The sequence below is a fragment of the Delphinapterus leucas genome, chromosome 1, assembly GCF_059928025.1.
Source record: "Delphinapterus leucas isolate spDelLeu-1000000601 "Yukka" chromosome 1, BTC_Dleu_Yukka2, whole genome shotgun sequence".
NCBI lineage: Eukaryota > Metazoa > Chordata > Mammalia > Artiodactyla > Monodontidae > Delphinapterus > Delphinapterus leucas.
In genome coordinates, this window is record NC_143129.1 from 92,834,461 (window position 1) to 92,861,610 (window position 27,150).

Here is a 27,150-nt window from a genome sequence, read left to right on the forward strand (position 1 = left end):
TAAAGACACAGACCTGTTAGAGAATGGACATATATACACTGCCTGTGTTTCAAGGCTATTCTACAACATGCCCATTGATTGTAAGTTGCCTTACAGGCTTTCCTTTGAATTCCTGTTTTGATTGATTTAGCCAGAGCTGGTGTCTGTTGTTTGCAACCCCACAACTCCAACAATTACTGTCTGGGTCCGTGGGGAAAATGCTGCATGTTCTGTGAGGTTGGAAGTGAATAGTTGTTGTCAGAGTTATGGGAATCTTTCTGTGAAGTCATCACTGTCATCAGGAATAACAGTCCCTCTTCATTGGTTTCTGTGAAGGGTATTGTCTTTCTTCTTCTGACCCTGCTCTTCTGACTGCAACCCCCCAAGAGTCTTTCTGGGCCCCATGCACTCTGGTGTGCCACCAAAGGTTGGGCAGCTGCTCATTAACATACACTTTAATAACAGTGTATCCTGCGCAGTTGGCTGTCTAATGACTATTCTCCCTCCTTCCTCCATATTTACCAACAGGACTTTGATTTTGTTCAGGCACGGGTGGCCATGTCCTTTAGAGAAGAAACACATCAAGAACTTGGGTCCTGGGTGGTTGTGCTGAGCACCTGGATTAAGCAGTGCTGATTAAGCCACGTCTTCTGGATTTCTTTTAATGTGAGTTAATAAGTTTTCATTTTGGTTAAATTGCTTCTAGTTGAGTGTTCTGTTGCACCTAACAAATGCAAATAGTTAATAGTCATTATATTTTTGAGTACTTACCCTTTAAACACTCTATTTAAAGTAAGACTTTTAATAATCTGAACACTCGGAAAGATAATTATTAATATTTTAACATTATAGGTGGGAAAACAGACTCATAAAGATTAAGCAACATGATCCAAGATTATATGGTCTGTCAGTCAGGGTCCTAAGGAAAACAGATGGTATACTCAAATTAAGATAATGTGAGGAGGGTTCATTTACAAAGAGAGTAACTACGGAGTTTTGGGAGTGGTGTAGGGGAATCATAGAGCTAGTGTAGGAAGCCAGGGCTAGAACAGTGGAGCTGTTACAGGGAGAGGTTACCTGAAACTGGAAGAAGAGATAGTCGGGTCGAGCAGTCTTCCTTGAGAGGAGCAGTGAACCTCGAAGGAGGGTTATGGTCATCTTGATGTGACCTCACAGGGAGTGATCCTTAGGGGAATAAACACCCTGACCTCACTCTCCTTCCTCCATCTACTCTTCTGTCAGGCAGAGCCCACTGATGTAGTCCAAACAGACTAACTTGCAGGGGCAGAGAGCAAGGTGGAGAAAGATAGGGAGGTAGAGGGATAATTGGAAAATATCTGTTGTGGTCCAGCCTGTTTGCCCCCTACTGTCCTCTCTTGTCTGAAATGCAGGTCAAATGTCATGACCTCAACACAAGAGATACCCAAAGTTCCATCAGCTATTTATCATCATGGGATGATGTTCATTTGTTCATACTTCCACTTTAAACCTAAACAATTAGCCATCAACAGTGCCCTCATATAAAGTAACAGGAGGGAAATGGGAAGATAAAAACAAGTAATATAAAATATAGCTGTTACAATCCCTGCTTCTATAACTGGACCCAATGCCAGTTGCCTCTTTCTAATCCAGAGTGTGCTCCTTGGCTGTGCTTTTCCTTAGCTCATTCATTCCAAAGGCAGACTATTTAATTATTGGCTCTGGGGCTACAAAGATAAATCAATCACTTATCCTCACTAAAATAGAGCTCACTTTGCAATAGTTGAAACAGTTGTTTAATTTTAAATCTAGGGTAATAAGGGGTAAGTATATACGTGATCTCAGGTTTGTGATGGCATTAAAAGAACAAGAACAATAATGAAAGCAACTCTGCTTTAACTGGGTTTTTTTTCACCCTTGGGATTATTAATTATTAATAATGGATAATTCTTTGCTGTTGGAGGCTGTCTTGTGCCTTGTAGGGTGTTTAGCACCATCCCTGTCTTCTACCCACTAGGTACTAGTAGCACCCCGTCCCCATCGTGACAAGCAAAAATGTCTCCAGACATTGCCAAGTGTCCCATGGGGGTGATTTATTGCCCAGTAGAAAACCACTGGCTTAAAAGGTAAAGAAAGAGGTCATTGCGTGTATGTGCAATAACATATTTATCTGTCTCCAAGGAATGGTCATTTAGTTAGTTGGGAATTCTCTTTTTTGTTGTTGTTACAAATAAACCTGCAGTGAACATACTCTCTTTGTGTACTTGGGCAGATATGTCTGCATGGTAAACTTCTAAAAGTGAACTTGCTGGGTTATAAAATGCGTTTAGGATTGTGGTGTTCTCAAAATGTCTTCTAAGGAGATTGAATGAATAGTGTTACCTTTACTACTTTATTAAAATATTCTTTTTTGAATTGCCTCAAGTTTTACACTTAAATAATATCTAAGAAATCATGGGGTTTTTGGATAATTACATTTTCTAACACATTAAAAATAAGCACATAAATATTAAAATTTTAAAATCCTAATGCACAACCAAAAATCATCTTTTATATTAAATATTGGGAAACAATGCTCTAGTCTATCTCCTTCATTTTAGAGATGTGGTAAAGCTATTTCAAGTTTACACTGATCTGGAGTCAACACTCTTTGTGTTCTTATGTTATTCAACCAGTTGCTTTTGTTCGAGTCATACTTCTCCAGTTCTTCCACATGAGAATCATGAAAAGTTTGGTCAAATGCTTTATTAAACCCACAGTCCTTCACGTCTGTGATCTTGCTTTCATCTAGTTGAGTGTGTAGAATGTGGAAGAGGTTGTGCTGCAGTGGGGATTTCTTCAGCAAGCCAACTAAAAGGTATTGTACGTGCCTTTTCTCATTTTGTGAGAACAGGCTGAGCATTGGGAAGGAGTGTTTTCTAAGCATCTGGGTGGGTGTGTGAAAGTACAAAGCAACGGTCATACTTTTGACAGCAGGAACCCAAGGAGGAGGATTGGGAGCGAGCAGTGCGACATGGCACAGTGATTTTCAACTTGACCCTCACTCAGCATTTCACTGTTCATCATCTCCTACACACAGAGGCTTAGTTGCCAATTCTTTGGCACAGTCATCCCGGAATGAAGCAGAGGTCACTCCTGGCATCCATTGTTATATCTTGCCGTTCTTCTCAGCATCATTAGTCACTTTTGAATGTATGGAAGAGGGAGGTCTGGGATCCAGCCTTGCCCACTGCAGCAGACTAGGAGCCCAGAACAGTGAGCCAGGTGCAGGTGAAGGAGGTTCAGTTGGCAGGCAGATCTGGCCCTGTGATGGGTACAGCATGAACAGCTAGTGCCCCTGGCAGGAGTCTGGGTGGAAGGGCACAAACCTCGTGGGAAATCTCAGTGATGTGGTATCTGGGGAGCAGGAGGTGGGGTGAAGGGAGGCTTAGAAGCAGAGAGAAGCAGACATTCACATCAGGGTGGTCTTAAAAGACAGGCAGTAAGGCCCCAGGAGCCTGGCAAGAATAAGTCAGGACCCAGGCCCTAGGAACAAACTGTGGTGCCTACAGTTATAAACCAGGAAGAGAAATCAAAGCAGAGACCCAGAGACCCAAAGACTTAAGGCACATGGGCTGGGAACTGGGAAACAAGTAAGAGCTTGGTCACTAGAGTTAAAAGCTGCACCAGGGGTAATCTACCAATGGTGCGAGATGTTGCCAAATCTGATCTAGCATTGCATTCAAGGACTTATTTATCTCCTGATTCAGGTTAATATTAGCTCAAGGTATGGAGGGTGGCATTGAACATGCAGGTGGGACATAATGATAGTGCAGAGCAGGAACTGGATCTCAATCCTCTTTAGAAACAAAACTCATGTGATTTCCACTGCACTCATCCAGGAGGTACAAGAGAGAGATACACACTAGCTCTGGAGGATGTGATCCATGTGCTCACTAGACTAGAAGCTCTTTGAGCAGAAACTATGTCTTCATCACCACAAACATAGGGTGGCTATCAGGGCCTGGCCCGTGCTCAATGAATATTCATTGAATACATAAAGGAAGGCAAAGAGGGCTGAACAAATGGAGACACAGCCTCTGTTGGATGGGGTATTCCCACAAGCTTTCCCAAGTTTCAGTGAAATATCCTTGCCCTAAACATTCTATACCATTGTCTACACTTATTGTTTTTATTCCATGATATCCAAGCAACCTGCTGATACAAATTAAACTTTCCTAATTTCTTCATATTGGAAATGAAGTGAATTCAACCACTAGCCATTGTTATTTGTCAGTGTCATTTATTATATTGATATCTGGTTAGCACCTCAATGGCGTGTGGATTAGGTGAGCTGTGTGAGTCTCCAAGAGGATGGGCATAGTGGATACACTGAGAACATCCAGTTTCTGGTCTCCCATGATTGAGGTTCAGACCCTAAAATATGGGAATTCTCATGGTCTGAGAGCCTCTGTAGCAGAAAAAAAAGCTGATGGATCATTGGAGTATAGACTTACGTTATTTATCCTTCATAAATTGTTGTACCCTTCATATTATTGCTGTATTATTGTTGTATATTTTAAAAATCCAGGTGTCCAGAATTGGATTCATTTTATTCCTTAGGTTCATGACACCTCTCATGACAGTGTCACCATTGGCTCTTATACTGGCTCAAACATTGTTGACTCATACAAAAATTCAGATTTTTGTCTTCTCTTGGGAAATTGAAGAATCCTCCAAAAGATTGGTTCTGTTTCTCTGCAAGGCAGAAATTAGTGGCTACTCAGTGCTGTTCCTGTTCATACCAATCTCTGCTGCCTCCTCATGTTAGTTGAAGTGTATCATTGAGCTTGAACTGTTATTCTTCCAATTAAGTGGAAACTGAACTATTCTATTGTGTCCACTACACTGATTTACATTACCTGCCTGTCAGCATTTGAGTTTGAGGACCCTGCTCTCGGGGAAACTCTTATGGTATCACTAATACCTGCTACCATTGACTGAGCCCTTACTATATGCAAAGCACTGAACTAACAGTTTTTCACACATTGTCTCTCTTTTTTTTTAACATCTTTATTGGAGTATGATTGCTTTACAATGTTGTGTTAGTTTCTGCTGTATAACAAAGTGAATCAGCTATATGTATACGTATATCCCCATATCCCCTCCCTCTTGCGTCTCCCTCCCTCCCACCCTCCCCATCCCACCCCTCTAGGTGGTCACAAAGCACCGAGCTGATTTACCCTTGTGATGCTGCTGCTTCCCACTAGCTATCTATTTTACAGTTGGTAGTGTGTATATGTCAATGTTGGGACGAAGTGACACATTATCTCTTTAATATGTATAAAACCCTATGAGGTAAGTTCAAGTGTTATCTCCGTTTTACAAGTGTGGAAGCTGAAGCTCAAAGAGCTAAGTAACTGTCCAAGATGATAAAACTACTTTTACTTTTTTTATAAATTTATTTAATTTTTATTTTTGGCTGCGTTGGGTCTTCGTTGCTACGTGCAGGCTTTCTCTAGCTGCGGCGAGCAGGGCTTGCTCTTTGTTGCAGGGCGCAGGCTTCTCATTGCAGTGGCTTCTCTTGTTGCGGAGCACGGGCTCTAGGTGCGTGGGCTTCAGTAGCTGTGGCACGCAGGCTTAGTAGTTGTGGCTCATGGACTCTAGAGCGCAGGCTTAGTAGTTGTGGCGCACGGGCTTAGTTGCTCCGCAGCATGTGGGATCTTCCCAACCCGAGTCCCCTGCATTGGCAGGCAGATTCTCAACCACTGTGCCACTAGGGAAGCCCTAAAACTTCTAATTTTTGACACTAGGATTCAGACTTTGGCCTGCCTGAGTCCATGTCTGGTGCTTTTTAACTTTACATTACACAGCTTTCCTAAACCACTCATCTTAAAACAATAGAATTAATGCTGCCCTTCAGTGTTTCTTCCTCATACTCAGTCCACATGGGGCTGATTTCCAGGAAGAGGGCTGAGTACCACTCTGCCCTCGCCAGGGCCCATGGTGGACACCCACTCTGTGCCAGTGTCAGAGGGAGTTGTTTCTTTGTTGGATCTGAGAGCTATAGCTCTGCTGGGCGGGAGGACGGGAGATGCTGGGGTCACTGTGACTCTGGGGCAGCTGCCCATTAATCATTGTCCCTGGTTCTGTGTGTATTTAGCTGGGCTATCCCAGTGTTGTCCCAGGGTCATACCTGGGGAAGCGCATATAAAGGGGTTCCATGTCTAAGCCTACAGCTCTCAGAACATAGAGATGGGGAATCTGTTGCTATGGGTTGGTGACTGTGGTGGGTTCCAGCCCTGCAATGTCTCTCACTCCAGGGGTGCCAGGCTTCATAAGCTTGTTGTCTCTCTGGTGCCTGAGAAGCATCCTGGGACTCAGGGGCCTGGATTAGGTAGAGGTGGGACAGGACACAGTGAAGGACCAGAGGGGCCCAGGGAGGAGAGATCAGAGCAGTGGTGGTGCTCTGGCTACACATTAAACATTTTTATGCCTGGCATCCACCTCAGACCTATTCAATCAGAATCTCTGGGGGAGGACCCAAGATAACACGACTTTTATTGTATTTATTTATTGAAACATCTTTATTGGAGTATAATTGCTTTACAATGGTGTGTTAGTTTCTGCTTTATAACAAAGTGAATCAGCTATACATATACATATGTCCCCATATCTCTTCCCTCTTGCGTCTCCCTCCCTCCCACCCTCCCTATCCCACCCCACTAGGTGGTCACAAAGCACCGAGCTGCTCTCCCTGTGCTATTTGGCTGCTTCCCTTTAGCTATCTATTTTACGTTTGGTAGTGTATATATGTCCATGCTACTCTCTCACTTTGTCCCAGCTTACCTTTCCCCCTCCCTGTATCCTCAAGTCCATTCTCTAGTAGGTCTGTGCCTTTATTTCCATCTTGCCCCTAGGTTCTTCATGACCATTTTTTTTGATTCCATATATATGTGTTAGTATATGCTATTTGTTTTTCTCTTTCTGACTTACTTCACTCTATATGACAGGCTCTAGGTCCATCCACCTCACGACAAATAACTCAATTTCGTTTCTTTTTATGGCTGAGTAATATTCCGTTGTATATATGTGCCACATCTTCGTTATCCATTCATCTGTTGATGGACACTTAGGTTGCTTCCATGTCCTGGCTATTGTAAATAGTGCTGCAATGAACATTATGGTACATGACTCTTTTTGAATGATGGTTTTCTCAGGGTATATGGCCAGTAGTGGGATTGCTGGGTTGTATGGTAGTTCTATTTTTAGTTTGTTTTTTTTTTTGCAGTACGCGGGCCTCTCACTGTTGTGGCCTCTCCCATTGCGGAGCACAGGCTCTGGATGCGCAGGCTCAGCGGCCATGGCTCACGGGCCCAGCTGCTCCATGGCATGTGGGATCTTCCCAGACCTGGGCATGAACCCGTGGTTCCTGCATCGGCAGGCGGACTCTCAACCACTGTGCCACCTGGGAAGCCCTATTTTTAGTTTTTTAAGGAACCTCCATACTGTTCTCCATAGTGGCTGTATCAATTTACATTCCCACCAACAGTGCAAGAGGGTTCCCTTTTCTCCACACCCTCTCAAGCATTTATTGTTTGTATATTTTTTGATTATGGCCGTTCTGATCGGTGTGAGATGATATCACATTGTAGTTTTGATTGGCATTTCTCTAATGATTAATGATGTTGAGCATTCTTTCATGTGTTTGTTGGCAATCTATATATCATTTTTTGAGAAATGTCTATTTAGGTCTTCTGCCCATCTTTGGATTGGGTTGTTGTTGTTGTTGTTTTTTGTATTATTGAGCTGCATGAGCTCCTTGTAAATTTTGGAGATTAATCTTTTGTCCGTTGCTTCATTTGCAAATATTTTCTCCCATTCTGGGGGTTGTCTTTTCGTCTTGTTTATGGTTTCCTTTGCTGTGCAAAATCTTTTAAATTTCATTAGGTCCCATTTGTTTATTTTTGTTTTTATTTCCATTTCTCTAGGAGGTGGGTCAAAAAGGATCTTGCTGTGATTTATGTCATAGAGTGTTCTGCTATGTTTTCCTCTAAGAGTTTTATAGTGTCTGGCCTTACATTTAGGTGTTTAATCCATTTTTAGTTTATTTTTGTGTATGGTGTTAGGGAGTGTTGTGGTTTCATTCTTTTACATGTAGCTGTAGAGTTTTCCCAGCACCACTTATTGAAGACGCTGTCTTTTCTCCACTGTACATTCTTGTCTCTTTTATCAAAGATAAGGTGACCATATGTGCGTGGGTTTATCTCTGGGCTTTCTATCCTGCTCCATTAATCTATATTTCTGTTTTGGTGCCAGTACCATATTGTCTGATTATTGTAGCTTTGTAGTATAGTCTGATGTCTGGGAGCCTGATTCCTCCAGCTCCGTTTTTCTTTCTCAAAATTGCTTTGGATATTCGGGGTCTTTTGTGTTTCCATACAAATTGTGGAATTTTTTGTTCTAGTTCTGTGAAAAATACTATTGGCAGTTTGATAGGGATTGCATTGAATCTGTAGATTGCTTTGGGTAGTATAGTCATTTTCACAATATTGATTCTTCCAATCCAAGAACATGGTATATCTCTCCAACTATCTGTTTCATCTTCAATTTCTTTCATCAGTGTCTTACAATTTTCTGCATAGAGGTCTTTTGTCTCCTTAGGTAGATTTACTCCTAGATATTTTATTCTTTTTGTTGCAATGGTAAATGGGAGTGATTTCTTAATTTCACTTTCAGATTTTTCATCATTAGTGTATAGGAATGCCAGATATTTCTGTGCATTGATTTTGTATCCTGCTAGTTTACCAAATTCATTGATTATCTCTAGTAGTTTTTTGGTAGCATCTTTAGGACTCTGTATGTATAGTATCATGTCATCTGCAAACAGTGACAGCTTTCCTTCTTCTTTTCTAATTTGGATTCCTTTTATTTCTTTTTCTTCTCTGATTGCTGTGTTTAAAACTTCCAAAACTATATTGAATAATAGGATAACACTACTCTTAAATTAGCATCCAGGGTTGAGAACCACTGACCTTAAGCTTTTGCTGGAGTTCTAAATGTCATGGCTGTCCCTGTGCAAAGCATGTGTGTATACATGTGGTGTTTACTGAAGTGGTGTTTATTTTTTTAGGTAGATCTGGCTTAGTCTGCTCAGTGTAGAGAAGAGGAAAGAGGGAAGGGTGTGTCTGTCTCCATTTGTGTTAGTTTGTGGATGTACTCAGAACTGGAGGGTGTGCTGGGATGTGTCACTCCGGTTGTGCCTGTGAATCTGTGTGTGATTCCTCCTTTGTGTCCTGCAGGGCTGGTTCTTGTGCTGAAACACCACAATGGTAAGGACCCTGTGTGGTCCTCTCCAGAGCCAGGGAGAGTGTCCACCTGAGAAGTGCTCCAGGTCAAGTGCCCCTGCAGCCCCGCCCTGCCCTGGCTCCCTGTCAGGGATCACTGACCCAATGCAGTTCAGCAGAGGATTTTCAGTCACCTGCTGTTTGGCTCACTCCTTGTGCCAGGATCCAGACTCCAGGATCCATTCTGACCAGGGTTTCACAAGGCATTCTTCCCCTCCCCCCCCGCCACCCCCGGGGACCCCAGCAGTGAGGGAGGGGCCTGCCTTCAGTGTAGCTTTGGGGTGTGAGTGGGGGGTGTTACAGTGGCCTTGCCTCTTGAGCTGTGTCCACGCTGCTCTGTGGAAGCTGAGCTCCATCCCCACCTTGGTTTCTGCCAACAAATGCCTGCTCTCCCCTGCCAGGTGCTGCCCACAAACTGGTGTGTTATTTCACCAACTGGGCCTTTAGTCGGCCCAGGCCTGCTTCGATCCTGCCCCAGGACCTGGACCCCTTTCTCTACACCCACCTGGCATTTGCCTTTGCCTCAATGAACAACAATCAGATTGTTCCTTAGTATCCCCAGGATGAGAAAATCCTCTACCCAGAGCTCAACAAGCTCAAGGAGAGGTGTGTTCACTTTGGATGTGGGGTTGTATTTTACAAATGGAAGAGAGTTAATCCCTTTCTCCTGTGAGTCATCAACTTTCCTCTGATTCTTGTGTCCTAGCCTCCTGTCCAGGGCGCTCCGGAGCTTCCCTGCCTTGGGAGCTCCCCACTGACCAGCACTCTGAGCTCGTCGTTGCCTCCTTGCCTTCGTGGCTGCTGTGGCCCCTGCTTGGAATGCCCTCCTCTCTCTTCTCTGCCTGGCATCCCCCAACTCGCCCTTCAAGCCCCGTGTTGAGGATTCTATGTGTTAATGCTGTTCAAGCGCTTCAGAGAGGGCTGTGCATCACAAATGCTTCACAAATGCTAGTGTTTCTATTACCATCTCTCACCTGCAAATGAGCCCCCCAAGGGAAGGGCCAAATGTCTGTGATATCTTTGTTCACCAGTGGCTGGGTCAGTGCCTGGCAGAGAGCTGGTGCTCAGTAATCCCTCCCCAGGACTCCTGGGCTCTCCTGGCCAGGGGGTGGTCTGTCACTGCATGCATGGTTATAGAAGGGTGGGGAAAATCCATGTCACCAGATTACAAGCTCTGGAGAGGAGAGCAGGGAGCTTATCCTCTGTTCACTGCTGTATCTCAAGCACCTAAAGCAGTCATTGGCAAATAGTAATTGTTCAGTAAATGTTTGTTGACTAAGAAAGTGAGTGAAGAGAAATTTTAGACTGCTTCTTCTTTTCCTTTTTATGGGACTGTCATGGGAGCGGGGAGTTTGGGGGCCTTTGGGCAGCCTTGGTGTTCCTGGGTGTGATGACTTTTGTGTGGGCTAGTTGTTCTCCCTCTTTTCCTTCTTCCCTTCTTGGGTTCTGCTGGGCTCTGCTCTTTTCTTCCTTAGGTTCCCCCACCCGTCTCCCCCTTTCCGTTCCTGTCCTCCCATCCCCCCAACTTCCCGGTCACCAAATGAATGAATGAGAACCCAGCTCACAGACTCTGTCCTGCATCACAGGAACAGGGAGCTGAAAACACTGCTGTCCATCGGGGGGTGGAACTTCGGCACATCGAGGTGAGACTGTGCTGTCAGTTCTTCTCTCTGGGGTGGGGGTGGTGTATGGGGGAGGCGCAGGCAGGCCAGAGGTGAGGACAGATTGGGGAGCCAGCTGGGCTGTGGGGAGACACGCTAGTACCACCCCGAGTCCTGATCTGGCCCTGGAGTCCAGGGTCCCCCGACCTCTCCTCCATGGTGAGTGAGGGGAGACAAGGCAGGTCCAGGAGGTGGTGGGAAAGGGGTTGGGGGGAAATGAGGGGGAAAATGGGGTGCTCACAGTTGTCCCCTCAATGCTTCAGAAGAGAGGACTCTTTGCCTCAGAGAGGGGAGGAGTCTTGTTTAGGACATGGATAAACCCCAAGCCTCCCAGGGCCTGGGTTTCCTCGCTTTATAAATGGATCCAGTGGTATCAACCTGAAAGGATGGGAGGAAAGAAAGTGATATAAACCAGATGCTCAGCTGAGCACCTGGGCACATGGTCTGTGTCCAGTGCATGGTGGCTACTCTTCGTTACCCTCCACTAGGCAGTGTGGAGGTGACAAACTGCCTTCATGTTCTCTGAAGAAACTATTCCCCTCTTTCATGGCTGAGGCCAAGGGTAGAGAGTTGCCTCCCTTCCTGCCTTAGAGGAAGTAGCTGTAGCAGAGGGACACCTGAAGGCCTGAGAGTGGGGGGATGTGAGGAAGCACCTGGCACAGAACCCAGGAGCAATGCAGGGAAGATGCAGGGAGCTGGGTGAGAACCAGCTCTGCCTGACTCCAGGCCTCGCCTCTCCCTGGGCCACGACTTCTTGAACATTCGCTGTGTACAAACGCTGGCCAGAGGCTTTGCATGCATTATCTCATGGTTACTTGGGAGAGGCTGGCAAAGTGGCTGTTTACATTCTAAATTTTCAGAGAAAAGCAGGAACGCGAGCTTAAGAAACTTACCATATTTCACACAGGTGACCATGAGAGATGGCCCAGCTATGGGTGGACACCAGATAATGGAACTAGGCCTGCCTAAGTCTGAATCTGGTTAATTTTCTAATCATTGCACTCAGGACTAGTCCCAAATTGCTTAAAGTTCAACTCCGATAAGTTACAAGTTTTCCAATAGTGTCTTCACTGTGGAAGAGAAAGCACTAGAAAAAAGAAAAAGAAAAAGAAAGAAAACAATCAAACAGCCAAAGAACAAAAGGGCAAAGAGTACAGAACTCCTAGTCTGAGCATGGCCCTCCTGTGCCACGTTAGCTCAGAGATCTTTCTGGAAATGCTGGCCCTTGGCTCATGTTCCCTCCGCTAATCTGTTCAGGCAGAGAAAGTCAGTGCCAGGACAGGGTGTCAGGCCTGAGTTGTTACCCACGAGGAAACAGCAGAGGGACAGTGCGTGGCTAGGGGCGGACCATGTTTTCAGAGGCCAAGCTGGCCTGAGCCTGCTCTCTCCACCCCAGGCTGTGTGCTTGTTTCCATCTGGCAGGGGAAGTTGTGGTTTGCAAATCCTCCCTGGAGCCTGAAGTCCCCATTCCTGGGTATTGGAGCCCTGTGCTGGGAGGGGCTTTAAGAGACTCTGAGAGTTTCAACGACCTGCCTTCCTTTCCTCAGTCACATCCACTGTGCCCTCCACGGGATGCGAACCAAGGGGTCTTGTAAGGGAGGCTGAGGTTGTGCAGAAAACACTCCTGGCCTCACCTCTGGTCTCCCTGCAGGTTCACCACGATGCTGTCCACATTCGCCAACCGGCAGAATTTTGTCAATTCAGTGATAGCCCTCCTGAGGACACATGGCTTTGATGGTCTGGACCTCTTCTTCTTGTACCCTGGACTCAGAGGCAGCCCCAGGCATGACCGCTGGACCTTTGTCTTCTTACTTGAAGTAAGGCCAGCCTGGCAGCTCCCGAATCCAGAAATGATTCTACTTTGATCATATCTGGGCTCAGGGCACAGGGGAAGCCTAAGGCCGGGGACAAGGGCAAGACAGCGGTAACAGAAGTTTGTTTACTGCCATCACCTGCAGGTGTTGGACGAAGAGCTGCCTAGCAAGGGCCCTATGGCGGCTCTTTCTCTCTGTCACATCCGGGCCTTGGCCCAGCCCTCCAGCCTGAGTGATGCCTTCTCTGTGCAGCTCCTGGACTCCCTCAGGTGGACTGTCTGAACTCTGCTCCTGGGCCTGCTGCCAGCCTTCTGTTCAATGACTTACCACATTGGCTCACGTCCGGCTCTTTCCATCACACTGCTCTGTCAGTTCATCTTTACAGAATCCTGGCCAGGAGAAAGGTGGTCAACATGGAAGAGAAAGGGTCTGTATCGTGCAGTGGTTAACAGTCTAGACTTTGGTGTCAGATATACCTGGTTCTCAAGTCCTGATCTAAGACTGGGTGACTTCCCAGAAACCTGTGAAAGAGTAATAATAATAGGATCTACCTAGTAGTTCCTGTGAAGATTAAGCAAGTAATGAATGTTAAAATGTAGCTTAGCTTGGAATACTAGTATTAAATAAATATTAGCTTTGTTTATATTAATACCCAAGAGTTTATTAACTGGAGCAAGAAAACAAAAAAAGAACTGAGTTAGACAATCATACCTTGAATTCACAAAGCACATATCCTTTCATAAAAGAAAAATTCATAGGGTTTCAACCCACTTGCATTTTTCTCCCTAATATCCCCTTGTCACCCTGTACTCCATCCTTTGTTGTGTAGATGCCATTCGATTCTGGCTACCAAGTGCTCTTTGTGTCTGCAGGTTGACTTTCTTAAGGAGAACAATTTTGGTGAGGCCGTGATTTGGGCCATTGATCTGGATGACTTCTTAGGCTCCTTCTGCAATAAGGGCAAATATTCACTCACAATCAAGCTGAAGTCACTCCTGAGCTTGTCCTCAGGTGCATCACTGCTAAGTTCACCACATTGTTCTAAAGATGATGTAGGTCAAGCTGCAAGGATGGCAACTGCAGAGGGGCAAGAGTGCATGGAGGTAGCCACAGAGCATCATGTGAAAAAGGGACAGATTTACAGGAAGAGGCTTTTTAGAAATACTGTTTTCAACCAAGAGGCCAGTCTAAGTTCAGTAGCTATGTGGGCAAAGATTTGAATATACCTTATACCCTAGAGGTGGGCCTTTCTTCTCAGGAAAATTTTGTCTGGGAGGAAGAATCTGATATCTTGAAAGTAAGTCTGATGCATGTGCTGACATTTTCTCTAAACTAGACAGCTCCCCTGTCAGGGCAGTGCACCATATCCTAACTTAGACATAAGCAGGCCAGCTTAGCCACTTCCCACCTGCCTTAGTTACAGATTTTGTCTTTGGGTGCTAGTAGGGAGGGTTGGAGGTAGGTCTTGAAGAAGAGGAGGCACAAAGGCTCACATTGCTGATTGGTCCATGACTCAGCAGTGTGAGGAGAGAAACCCCTGCTCTTCACATGCTTTGTATGTTCCTTGATTAAGCATCCCTGGGGTAAGTCTAAAGATGGAGGTAGAGAAGTAGAAGATATAAGGGCTCTGTATGTCTCTACTCTCAGGAAATTGACAGAATAATTGATTTTTTTAAATTGTAAAACCTGTTAAGAGATGATTATAAAAAGATGGGCTCAAATTATAGAGTGAGGGAGTAAGAGGCAGCAAATTCTAGTGGTGGAGAGGGTTCTAGTAATACAGTAAAATGAAATATAAAATCTCTGAATTGCCAGAGGGAGAAAAAGGGGATAAAAAGCAATGTTGAAAGGAAACCAGCAAAAATAAAGTATAAGAAACAAAACATAACAAGATGAAAAATCTAAGTATAATACAGCTAACAAGATGACAATATGCAGATGTATTACTTATGACAGAAATATGGATAAGCCTCCTCTACGAAAACACAAGTATTAATTAGTCCCCCACATAAAATCCTTGGTCCAATCACGGTAGGGTTGGGTTCACTTCTCCCTGAGTAGAAACGTAGCATAAGCCCAGGGCTGACATCCTGCTAGGACTCCAGTGGCCCTTGTTCTCCCTTACTCCTTGCTTTGGACATCTGTCCCCTCGTAACATTCTTCCCAACCATAGCTTGGGAACTCTCACAGGGCTCAAGTTCTTGGAGAACAAAACTGATATAAGAGGAGATCTATAGTTTTTGCTTCTAGGTTCAAAAACAGCTTATGATGATGCTCTGAAATGGTCTTTTTGTTCTTTTAGAATGCACTCCACCAGCCACCAAGACCTGCTACAACCCACCAGTGACACCCGGAAATGAAGTTTCCTGTGCCAGTATCGGTGGAGACAACCCACCAGGGACACCGGAAGTGAAGGTTTCTGTGCCAATATCAGTGGAGACAACCCACCAGTGACACCCAGAAGTGAAGGCTTCTGTGCCAATATCGGTGGAGACAACTCACCAGGGACACCGGAAGTGAAGGTTTTTGTGCCAATATCAGTGGAGACAGTGGCAGTGGTGGAGACAGTGGTGGTGATGGAGGAAGTTGTGGAGGTGACGGTGATGGGGGCAGTGGAGGAGATGAAGGTTTCTGCACTGGCAAAGCAGATGGTATTTATAGCAATCCTAAAGACACCACCAAGTTCCACCAGTGTGTTGGAGGCAAGACCTTCCACTTCCAGTGTGCTCAGGGTCTGGTGTTCCACCAGAACTGCAAGTGTTGTAATTGGCCTTCAATTTAAAATGTTGGAAAAATTCTACTTTGTTGCAAATTCTCTTGTGCTGCATGTCAAACTTAATCTTCCAATACTCCATGTAGTCTACATATTATATCAATCTATCTGTCAATTTGGAAGCCCTACCTTACTAAAGCAGAATTATAATTAGGTTTTACTCCATTAAGAGCTAAAAAAACTGTAAACCCCTTGAACAAAATCCATATGTAAAATAAATGACACTGTATGCTTTATTTTTTGTACTCATTTGTATTTTTTCTTAAGTACTTGTATATACAATTAAGCATTTCAAGGGACCCTGGAGGTTAACTGAAGCTATAGTAAAATTTTTACTTTTTGTCAAATCAGATTACTATTTTAGAAAGGGGAGTTGCCTTCCCTGGCAAAAGCCTTGAGAGTATGAACCAAAAAACAGTGTGAAAGATGTTCTCTCATCCCTGTCAATATCCCCCAAAGAAGGGGCCCAAGACCCTAAGTCAGAAAAAATAATGAATGCTAAATTACCACCTCTGAAAAAAGCAGCATGTGTGTGGATCCAAAGGAGAAAAGGGAGGGAGGTGTGTAAAAGCCGTGAGAAATGTTAATCTTGATTTATCTCAAGTCATAAAAATACTTCTTAAGCTTCCGTGGTGGCGCAGTGGTTGAGAGTCCGCCTGCCAATGCAGGGGACATGGGCTCGTGCCCCGGTCCGGGAAGATCCCACATGCCGCAGAGTGGCTGGGCCCGTGAGCCATGGCCGCTGAGCCTGCGTGTCCAGAGCCTGTGCTCCACAATTGGAGAGGCCACAGCAGTGAGAGGCCCGCGTACCAAAAAAAACTCCGACTTCTTGACAAGATAATAGAAATCTTTAAATGATCAGATTAAATGAAGTAAAAGTTTTTAGACTGAGGTATATTTAGCATTATCTCAATATTCTAATTTGATTTCCAGTGGACTTGTCTTTCACCGTTTTTCTTCAGAAGATCTTGGCCACTAAGGAATTAGGCCTCTCAGCATCATACTCCCAATAGGTTTCAACTCCTAGTGCTTCTTTCACCAGCTAACACTTATCCTATGCTGACCCTGAAGAGTACATCAGGCTACAGCTTTTTGAGGCACTAGCAGTATCTCACTCTTTGGTATCCCGACACATGAAGACTTGCCATTGGTCTGATAAATACTAAGAAGGCTAAGTAGGCACAAAAGAACCTTCCCATTAAAAGATAAGGTAGACTATACTTAATGCCCTTTCTGAAGGAACCATACTTGAGTTATTTCAGTTTGTGCTGGAAGGAAAAGGCCTGTCTCCCAGGCCAGTGTCTAGATAAGTACATTGAATGTGGCTGCTATGAGTTCTGACCTTAACACACCTAGAGTAACTGGTAAGGCTTCAGGGCATCATTCAAACTGGGAGTGGGGAACAGATCCAATCCATTAGCCTCCCTTGGGAGTCCTTCTCATACTTCAGTCCAGGCTCAAGAAGCCAGTAAGTGAGTTTATTTTGATTCTTGCTGTATCCCCAGTGTTTGTCACTCTGTCTGATGAATGGTAGGAACTCAATACGATGATGACTGAAAGACTAAATAGATGATGTAATGGGAAAGGGGGTATATTTTGATTCTGTGAGTTTTACACAAATCTGGGAAAGGCAATCAAATCAGGACCTCCCCAATCCATGCTGGGGAACTCAGACACTTGGAAGAGCTCCTAAAACCTAAATATTAACTCTTCCTTTAAGTATCCTCTGCATCTAGCAAGCCCCAATACAAGGCCAAGCAAGCCATCCAAATCCTTGATATGTATAGACTAACGGTCACCTATCACAAGGGCTAGTGGTAGAAAACATAAAACTGATGCCTGGGAATTAGAGCTAGAGGGCAGGGACCCACAAGTATTTCAGTAAAGTGAAGCCACCCCACTGAACACTCTGTAGAAACCCCCTTGACCCATCCACATGTATACACAACAAACCAGCACATGGAGAGAGAGCCCTCTGAACTAGTCTTTATGCTGTCATATAGTAGTTATGAGCCCCTTGCCCCTCCCTGTGCCCCATGCTGGCAGACAGGCGGGCCAGAGCAATGCAGAAGGACAAGAGCAGCTCTGTCCTCAATCCTGGAGAGTCTGTGGTCAGGAGGAGCACGTGAAGGTAGTCACAGCTTTTCAGTTGTAATACAGGCTTAGGTAGGCCACACGGTTCCGATGCTTTCTAAAGTCTTTGTCTGTGGGCATCTGCAGTGAAAGAATATTTTCTAGGTCAATATTCGAATGAGAACCCTCTGCCTCTGGTCTTCCTGGCTGTGCAAAACAGAACTGTACGTTATAGCTGTTGTGGCCTAGCTGAACCCCAACTGCATGGTAACCTAGCCTTAGTGAGTCTCTCAACATTGCTTTGTACATCTACTCTTTGTCATCTTACTCTGGAATATATCATTCTAGGAATTATCTTCTACTTGGTAAATTGTCAAGTATAGCTGGTAAACTTCTTGAAAATGAAGATTATGTGTTTAATACTTGAATGTTACCCGTAGGCACAATGATGTTAATACGTTTGGCGTTTAATAATATTTGTAGAATTAATCCAAAGTTCCACTAGGGGAAAAAAGGCACCTCCTGAATTATGATAGCTGACATGGATTGAGAGCATTTATTACGTTACAGGTACTGTGCTAAATGCTTTTCTACAATATCTCAATCTTTACTACTTTATCAGATTGAGTCTATTATTACATCCATTTTAAAGACAAGCAAACTGAGGCTTAGAATAGTTAGAGGACCTGCACAGGATCACAAAGCAAGCAAATATGGAACCAGTATTTGAATCCAGGCAGTCTGTCCCTGAAATTCATGTTCTTGCCAGAATGATCCACAGCCCCTTGATGATCTAATAAGCAAGTGGTGTGATGGAAAGAACACTGGCTTAGGACTCACAAGACCTAGATTCAAGTTGAGTAACTTCTACAAGCCACTTAATTCATCTGAGCCTCAGTTTTCTCCTCAGTCATAGAGGGATAAGTATCTCGGACTACTATAGATTATTTGAGAACTAAATAAGAAAATGTGACTTGTTTGCTCACACGCATATTTAAAAATCAAGTGAAATTGTGTAACTCTCCAAAAAGATCCCCATATGCATATACACACAAAACTGTGCAAGTAATTTCAGGGGGACAATGATTTCTTGAAGCTTATTCACAGACTCCTGGTTAAGAATCACTGATATACATGGAAGTGTTAGGTAAAGGGCTTCATAGAAGTCCAATCCTATTACCTCTGCTCTCAGTGTTCTTTTCTGTAGACATGGAACCTGAGCCCAGTCTGGAGATCCAAATTTCATTGGCCAGGTGACTTTTTTGGGTGGCTTTATCTCTGGGTTGTATGTGGTGGGGCTAGAAACAAAAACACAAAACATCATATGTAATGAGTTAGTGGCCATATATGAATTTCTACCTCTGATCTAGAGTCCTAGCTTTTTGGGGAAAGGCAGCCAACTGATTAACATAGGATTCCTCTACCTTTCTATGTATTTCTAACTAAGTTTTAGCATTCAAGATATCTAGTCTTGACAAAGTAAAAATCAACTCTATTTTAAAATATTTCCAGAACTTCAGTATCCTTAGCTGAGAGACCATAAGTTCCCAGAAATGGTGGGTAATAAAAGACAGCTAACACAGTGATGCATAAGTACTGCTCATGATATAAAATTGAGGATAAAGGTGCAGTGCTAATTTAAAGTTATCAGTAATCTAGGGACAGCAAAGCAGAACCAGGTGAAATTTCTTGATAATGGGATTATTTAATAATTGCCTTTGTTCATAACACTTTGTCTTTTGGTGTGGACTCTTTGCTGTGGAAATAACACATAGAATGGATGGGGGAATCAAGAGTCAACATCTCCACTTCCTTACTACAACCTTGAGAAAGTTACACTCACTCTCTGATCCTTGGATTTCTCACCAGTAAAAAAAAGACCTCGTGTCTGTATCAATTCACATTCCCACCAACAGTGCAAGAGGGTTCCCTTTTCTCCACACCCTCTCCAGCATTTATTGTTTCTAGAATTTTTGATGATGGCCATTCTGACCGGCGTGAGATGATACCTCATTGTAGTTTTGATTTGCATTTCTCTAATGATTAGTGATGTTGAGCATCCTTTCATGTGTTTGTTGGCAGCCTGTATATCTTCTTTGGAGAAATGTCTATTTAGGTCTTCTGCCCATTTTTGGATTGGGTTTTTTTTTGTTATTGAGCTGCATAAGCTGCCTGTAAATCTTAGAGATTAATCCTTTGTCAGTTGCTTCATTTGCAAATATTTTCTCCCATTCTGAGGGTTGGTGGAATGTAAATTGATACAGCCACTATGGAGTACAGTATGGAGGTTCCTTAAAAAACTACAAATAGAACTACCATACAACCCAGCAATCTTACTACTGACCATATACCCTGAAAAAACCATAATTCAAAAAGAATCATGTACCAAAATGTTCGTTGCAGCTCTATTTACAATAGCCAGGGCATGGAAGCAACCTAAGTGTCCATCATCAGATGAAAGGATAAAGAAGATGTGGCACATATATACAATGGAATATTACTCAGCCATAAAAAGAAACAAAATTGAGATATTTGTAGTGAGGTGGATGGACCTAGAGTCTGTCATACAGAGTGAAGTAAGTCAGAAAGAAAAAAACAAATACCGTATGCTAACACATATATATGGAATCTAAGAAAAAAAGGTCATGAAGAACCTAGGTGTAAGACAGGAAAAAAGACACAGACCTACTAGAGAATGGACTTGAGGATATGGGGAGGGGGAAGGGTAAGCTGTAACAAAGTGAGAGAGTGGCATGGACATATATACACTACCAAACGTAAAATAGATAGCTAGTGGGAAGCAGCCGCATAGCACAGGGAGATCAGCTCGGTGGTTTGTGACCACCTAGAGGTGTGGGATAGGGAGGGTGGGAGGGAAGGAGATGCAAGAGGGAAGAGATATGGGAACGTGTGTATGTGTATAGCTGATTCACTTTGTTATAGAGCAGAAACTAACACACCATTGTAAAGCAATTATACTCCAATAAAGATTTTAAATAAATAAATAAATAAATAAAATTAAATTTAAAAAAAAAAAAAGAAAGAAAGACCTTGACCCTTTGCCCTACAATTCCACACATTCTGAAAGCCTTCCTAAAGCACTTAGAATTCCTCCCTTGGTCTACTAGGCCTACGTATTCTAGTCCCACCCTTCCTCCTATGTTCTCATTTCCTCCTGGCTCACTGCACTCTAGCCAAACTAATCTTTCTTTTTTCCTCACACCAAATTCCTTCCCAGCTTATAGCATTCACGCTCACTATTCCTCCTCTCTGAGAAGCTCTGGGCTCAGATCTTCACAGGGCCAGCTCAATCTTGTCACTGTGATTTCAGATAGTGTCATTTCCCCAAAAAGACCTATCTTGACAATCCTTGCCAAAGTAGATTCCAGTGCACCACTCTGTATGATATCATCATCCTGTTTGATTTTATTCAGCACATCACCAGGTCACCAGACTTCCTGATGCACCCATGACAGCCCTAGTTTATGGCTACCATCTTGGTATAATTGACACCCTTTCATTCTGAGAAGTGTCACTGTCTGACTAACAAATAATATGGTCACTCTCCTTGTTACCATTGATATTTTCTTGTTTATTTGCTTCTCGTTGTTTGGACTCTAGAATATAAGCTCTAGAATATAAGAATATAAGAATAAGAATATAAGAATCTAGAATATAAGACATCAGGAATCTTGTGTGTTGGGTTTAATGCAAAATCTCTGAACCCTACAAATCTGCCTGGCCTTTTATAAATATTTATTGAATGAATCACTATACTCTACAATTTTATAATTCTAGAGACCTGGAAGGCAAGAGGTTGAATCTTTAAAGATAGATGCTTTCTTATTTAGAGGGCATGGTTGGGATGAAACCCCCTTTTGTACTTCCTTTCCTATTGCTATTTGTTGAAGTGCACCAGAAAAAGTGACACATACCCAGGATAGCAAGAGTCCTTTGAGTATGTCCTAAATCGAGGCAGCAAAGAATTAAATGGAGCAAAATTGTGTTTGTGTTTTTGCTCTCGAGGATTGACTGCCTGGTACATGCCTGGATAAGGTGTCATATCCTGTTTCCAAGAAAAAGACCAATATGTTAGAGGGTGATATATATATATATATATATATATATATATATATATATATATACGTACATACACACACACACACACATGAAAAGCCTTCTAAGCAGAGAAAACAAAATCATCCTTTTCCTGTTCATGTATCAGCTATGGTTTAGAAACAAGCCTATAGTAGGTAGAAAACTAAGATAAGGGTATGGTTCAGCTACCTAAATGTACCTAAGGCTTAGGATGTAGAAATAAACCTATGGTGGGTAGAGAGCCAAGGTAACTTATTGCAGCTACTACCCCCACCATCCCACCATCCCACCATCCCACCATCCCACCATCCCACCATCCCACTCAGAGATTCTTTTAGAGCCAGTATCCCTCTCCTTGAGCTTAATTGTCAAGAAAATGTCCAACAAGAGATTAAGAGCCTATACTGAAGACTTGAAGTCCAATCACACAAAAGGGTGAAGAAGTTCAATTTTATTTTTAACTGACAAGATAATATGATGCATATAAACAAAGCTTCCAGTATTTTAACATCAGGTGTCTCAAGACTGAAGCCTTGCCTTGGTACCATTCATTCTGAGAATTGTTATCCACTCTCCCAGGATACTCACACACACATTTGAAATGCTAACATCCAAGCTTTTCTGATAGGCTTCTTAGTAGCTTTTGCCCAAATGACTTTTTTTCTTGAATTTCAGGGCATATTCTTTACATAACCTCCAGCTTTGCTCCCCAGTGCAAATACACACAGCAATACGGATCACACTAAAATCTAAGCACATTCAGCCATTTCTCACCTTGTTAATTGGCTTAAACCTCACGGCTGTTCTGGCTCCAAAAGCATATCCTTTTATACTGGTCGGGATCTTAGAGAGGTTGTATGCCAAGCCATACCTCTTCCGGTAGTATATAGAAAACAAAGAAAAAACATATGTAGAGAACATTATAGTTATTAAAACAGAGCGAACTTAGAGTATTCCTGAATCTTCTCTGCCACAGTTGCTCTTTCTTGATTCCTCTGCATCAAGACCATGCAAGCAATTACATAAGTAACCCAGGCAACTCTACAAAGGAATGTGGCTGGATAGGTAGAGTGAATGACATTTCTCTACTTCCAGTGAATCCACTCCTCTGAGCCCCACAGAGATGAATCTGCTGTAATGCAACTGTCAGTCTGATTATATGATTTCATAAACTGACCTACCAGCACAGCCACAGTCCAGATTTGGACTAAGGGGAGCTATTGAGTCACTTGCCTTTGGAGGTAGGAATAGAGTCTCTTTTGGTGAGGACTGTACTGGGGACCGCATGAGGCCAAGGCTTGCGTTTGGTGGGAGGCAAAAAGGGAGCAACTGTCCTTTGATTTCTGATATTGGCCCTGAGAGCTGGTTTCAGAGGGCAATTTCTCATGTTGGGACCCTGAAGGTCACAAATCCCATAGAGTTTTTCTTCCAGGAAACTTGGGTATCCTTAGATACCTTGAGACCCACCTAAGGGAAGGTGAATACTCACATCTTCTGCTGTGTAACATCCAGGCCCTCTGTTGGGCTCTCCCCTAAAAGGGAGAAACTTGTTCCCCAACAAGCTTGGGGGACAGGAGTGAGGAAAGACCTTCCTCTGTTGACATGTTCCAAAGGAGTAGTTAACCAGCGGCTCTGAAGATCAAGAAAGAGGAGAAACTCCACATGAGGGAAGACCCCTGGTCTAAGTGAGCGCTCAGGGGCGGGTGGGGTGTAGGGAGGTGGGGCAGAGCTCTTAAGAGCAGGCCCAGCTCTTCACAAAAACCAGATCAACTCCATGTAAGGGGGTGAAGCGCATTTTCCTTCCCTTCGCCCTTCTTTCACAGCCTCCCTACTCTTCCTCTTGCCTCTACTCTTGACTCCTCCATTACAGACCTCCTTACCTGCTTTATTGAAGCACATCTCAGCAGTGCCACCAGGGCCAGAGTTTGTGTACTGCATTGCCTAGGAAACAGAGGTGGGGCTGGTCAGCCCCAGCTGCCAAGCTCCCAGAGAGGAGCGCCTCTGAGCTAGCCTACTCAGCAAGTGGGGAATCCTGCAGAGCCACCCTTGGAGCAGGAACTGCACCTCCAAGGCCAGGAGCCCAGGGGAGTGAAAATTCTGCAGCTGGGCAAGAGGTAGGGGGTTTGCTGGATCTGAGGTTGTAGGCTGAAAAGCTTTGGAAGCTGGGCCACCAGAAATGCACTGCTGAAGAAGGAGGTACCCCCATGTTCAGGATGCCCTGAAATCCAGGCTACTAGGTTCAGGGATGTAGGAAAACACAGTCTCTGCAGTGGTGGCCTATGGGGGTGGGATTCCTGGGAAATGCTCAGAAGAGGGGAGTTGGGGACCTAATGGAGCCCAGAAAGTTCTGTATTAGGCCTCTCTTAGACACATTTTCCCTTTTCTTCAAGCAATTCCCATCAGGTTACCTCCTTCTACCCCTGAGTGGTGCTCGAGGCTTTAAAAGGTCTGGAATCCTTAGGGGAACAGTAAGAGTGCAGTGGAATCACAGAAGTGCTTAATAGTTTAAATTTGGGGGTAGTTACTTACGTCACAGTTTCCTCATCTCTAAATTGGGAACAATAATTCCTCTTTATAGGGTTGTTGAGAAGATTAAGATAACAGAATTAAAGCAGTTCATTGCCTGGTGCTTGGTAGATGACAATGCAAGAGATTATTTTTACTGAAATAGTATCTAGCTAGCTTAGGAGCACTCCCATCCTAACCCAAGAAGAAATATCAGAGTGTATGATGACTTCTTTACCTTTGTCCTAGATATTAGCACTAACTTGTTATCACTTGATTTTAGGATAACTTTAGGAGTTGTCAGGTGTGAGAGGCAACAGGATGCAGTGTGATTGGTACATTCTACCTTTGGCTTCTAAGGATGATCTTGGGATCCACACATACCCAAGGCTAGCACAGTCTACAGGGATGATTTTATAGCTGTAATATAGGGGCTCCAAAAGAGGTAATACTGAGTCCTAGAGGATATTTTGGAAACTTGTAGAAGTGTTTTGCTTGTTAAAAATTACTGAGGTGATGCTCCTGGTCAATGGGCCAGGGAAGCTGGATACCTGTAGCTCATTGCCCAGTTACACAGTGAATTGTGTCAAGTCATATATAACATTCAAATGTCTTCCTGGCCTCTACAAAAATAACTGATTTTATCTGACATATATAGCAACATTGAAGAAGGTTTTTTTTTTTTAACCAAATAATGCAGAAAGCCCAGGAATATAGGAGAAGGTCTTATGAGAAACAAAGCTTAATTGGAATAAAAATATGGTCTCAACATTATTGCACAATTTGCTTCAAGCCTCCTTTCCACTCAAAATATAATTACAGTAAAAATTATGGTAAACAAAATGTAAAGAGATGTAGTATTAATTTGATAATTTTCATTTTCTTTAATATTTTAAGGAATATTAACATTTTTAATACTCACAGTGGTTTTTGAAAATTAGTGTTTACATTATTAGTGACATGAAACATGTCTCACAAAGTACTTTGAAATTATGGCAACATATTCCCTCATTGGTAGATTGGTTTGCTTCAAGATAATCCTCCAGGTGAGAAGAGATAGAAAAAACAGACTCAATAAAGCATATATATTTCAAGACATCAGAGATATACCAAAGAAGAAAGAACCTGCAGGACCAAGATTCCGGAGGGAGGGGTAGCCCAAAGTGGTGAGCCCAACAGTTGATGCTGCTGTTCCCTTTGAACATTCGCTAATTAAAAAGCTGGTTGACATAAAAAGGAACGAAATTGGGTCATTTGTAGAGACGTGGATGGATTTAGAGACTGTCATACAGAGTGAGGTAAGTCAGAAAGAGAAAAGCAAATATCGTATATTAACGCATATATGTGGAACCTAGAAAAATGATACAGATGAATCAGTTTTCAGGGCAGAAATAGAGACACAGATGCAGAGAACAAATATATGGACACCAAGGGGGAAATGCGGTGGGGTGGGGGGTGGGGGTGGTATGATGAATTGGGAGATTGGGATTGACATATATACACTAATATGTATGAAATAGATAATTAATAAGAACCTGTTGTATAAAAATATAAATTAAAAAAATAAATAAAATAAATTAAAAAAATAATAATTTTTTAAAAACCTGGTGGAGAAGCAGAGGATTTGAGCAGAAACTTGAGCAGATGGTCTCTGAAAGATGGGGAGCAAAAATTAGGCTGACCATGGGGGAGAGGAGACTGGAAAACACCCTGGACTTTTAGTTAGAACTCTAAAGAAATACACCTCAGGAATAAAAGTAAGTAAGAACTAGAGCAGCTCTCAAAAAATCCTGAAATTCAGCTTTGTATCATCTCAGTCCCCAGTTGCATTAAGATGATCTATTTCTACCCTTACTGCGTACCAGAAACAAAAGTAATTCATCTATTAGCATAACATCATCTGAGCCTCAAATAATTTTTATAACTTTTTTATGCAAAATGTTTGGCATTCAATATAAAACAACCACTCCTACAAAAAAGAAAAAAGAAAAAAAGTAGAAATAAACCCAAAGGAAATCCAGAGATTAGTGTGGACTTTAAGATCAAGTGCAGAATTTAAAATACCTGTACTTGGCTTTAGATTTTAGAAGAAGGCTGAAGATTGCAGCATGAACATAGGAAGCAAAAGAAAGCAAGGAAATTTGTGATCATGAAGCAAATTCTTGGTTTCTGAGGTAAGAAGCTAAAAGAAAAAGATAGATTAGACCCTAAAAACAAAACCAATAGAGATCCCAGTGTACTCAGGGAAAGATAAAATTTCCCCATCAGTCTTTATGTTTATGTTACTCATATAACACACAACAGGGCCCACCTTCATCCAGACTGATGCAAATGTATCAACTTTTCATTAAAGTCAATCCAGACATAGTACAGTCAAAGATAGACTGTCTGTATGTTATGTATATCTCCTGTATTACTATTTGTGGAATGGTAAAATTCAGAAGCTAAGCAGAATTTCAGGTAGCTCCAAGGATTGTCAAGAATCATTGAATCTTTAAATGATGGATTATTTTGAATGATAATCATGTGCAAAGGAAACTTTGCAGGTGACCACTTAGAACAGAAGAATAGTTAGACAAAGTTTTATATGTAGCCACTTTTGATGAAGACCTTAAAGAATTCAGCAATTCCTGTCATGTATATTTCTAACCATAGTGATAGCATAAAGAAGGTGCCTGATATTTATGGAGACTATCTGTTACAGATTTATGAGATAGTTATTTGCTTTCCTCATTTGACTATGTATGAGGCCATTGTAAGAATTATGATTCTAGGGAACCACTTGTTCTTTTGCAGTGGTCTAATTGAATGGGGATAAGTAGATTCAACATTTTGTATAATGTTTTAAATAGATTTTTGTCTCATTTCACATATATACAATGGAATGTTACTCAGCCATAAAAAGAAATGAAATTGAGTTATTTGTAGTGAGGTGGATGGAC

At 42.9% G+C, this 27,150-nt stretch overlaps 2 protein-coding genes across 6 annotated transcripts in view; one reads left to right on the forward strand and one right to left on the reverse strand.

The window, feature by feature from the left end:
* Positions 1 to 16,644, forward strand: part of LOC149750684 (acidic mammalian chitinase-like) — a 33,066-nt gene extending 16,422 nt beyond the window's left edge. For 2 of the 5 annotated variants that reach the window (XR_016394469.1, XR_016394471.1), the window contains 2 exons: positions 508 to 645; positions 15,062 to 15,188. Coding sequence is in view for 1 of the 5 variants with exons in the window: in XM_089918050.1 (XP_089774176.1) it covers positions 13,632 to 13,770; positions 15,062 to 15,139; positions 15,282 to 15,541 (477 nt within the window). In the remaining 4 variants the exon portion in view is untranslated. Of the gene's footprint in view, positions 1 to 507; positions 646 to 10,870; positions 10,928 to 12,596; positions 13,573 to 13,631; positions 13,771 to 15,061; positions 15,189 to 15,281 lie in introns of those variants that run through there. The other 3 variants (XR_016394470.1, XR_016394472.1, XM_089918050.1) reach the window with 3 other exon arrangements.
* A 1,033-nt stretch (positions 16,645 to 17,677) lies between these two features.
* On the reverse strand, positions 17,678 to 23,602 carry LOC111179913 (ciliary microtubule-associated protein 3-like). The gene is made up of 5 exons (XM_022583840.1): positions 23,584 to 23,602; positions 23,193 to 23,335; positions 21,541 to 21,671; positions 18,786 to 18,903; positions 17,678 to 17,746 (listed from the first exon to the last, which is right to left on the reverse strand). Exons 1-5 carry the CDS (start codon positions 23,600 to 23,602, stop codon positions 17,678 to 17,680), a joined length of 480 nt encoding a protein of 159 aa, XP_022439548.1.
* Between the last annotated feature and the right edge of the window lie 3,548 nt (positions 23,603 to 27,150).

What these genes read in the sequence shown, in the direction of transcription:
- LOC111179913 (XM_022583840.1), bottom strand. An exon ending in AAGGACTCTTGCTATCCTGG is followed by an intron (nt 18,904 to 21,540) that starts GTATGTGTCACT and finishes TTTTGTTTCTAG; the next exon opens with CCCCACCACATACAACCCAG. An exon ending in AAAGAACACTGAGAGCAGAG is followed by an intron (nt 17,747 to 18,785) that starts GTAATAGGATTG and finishes CTTTCACTGCAG; the next exon opens with ATGCCCACAGACAAAGACTT.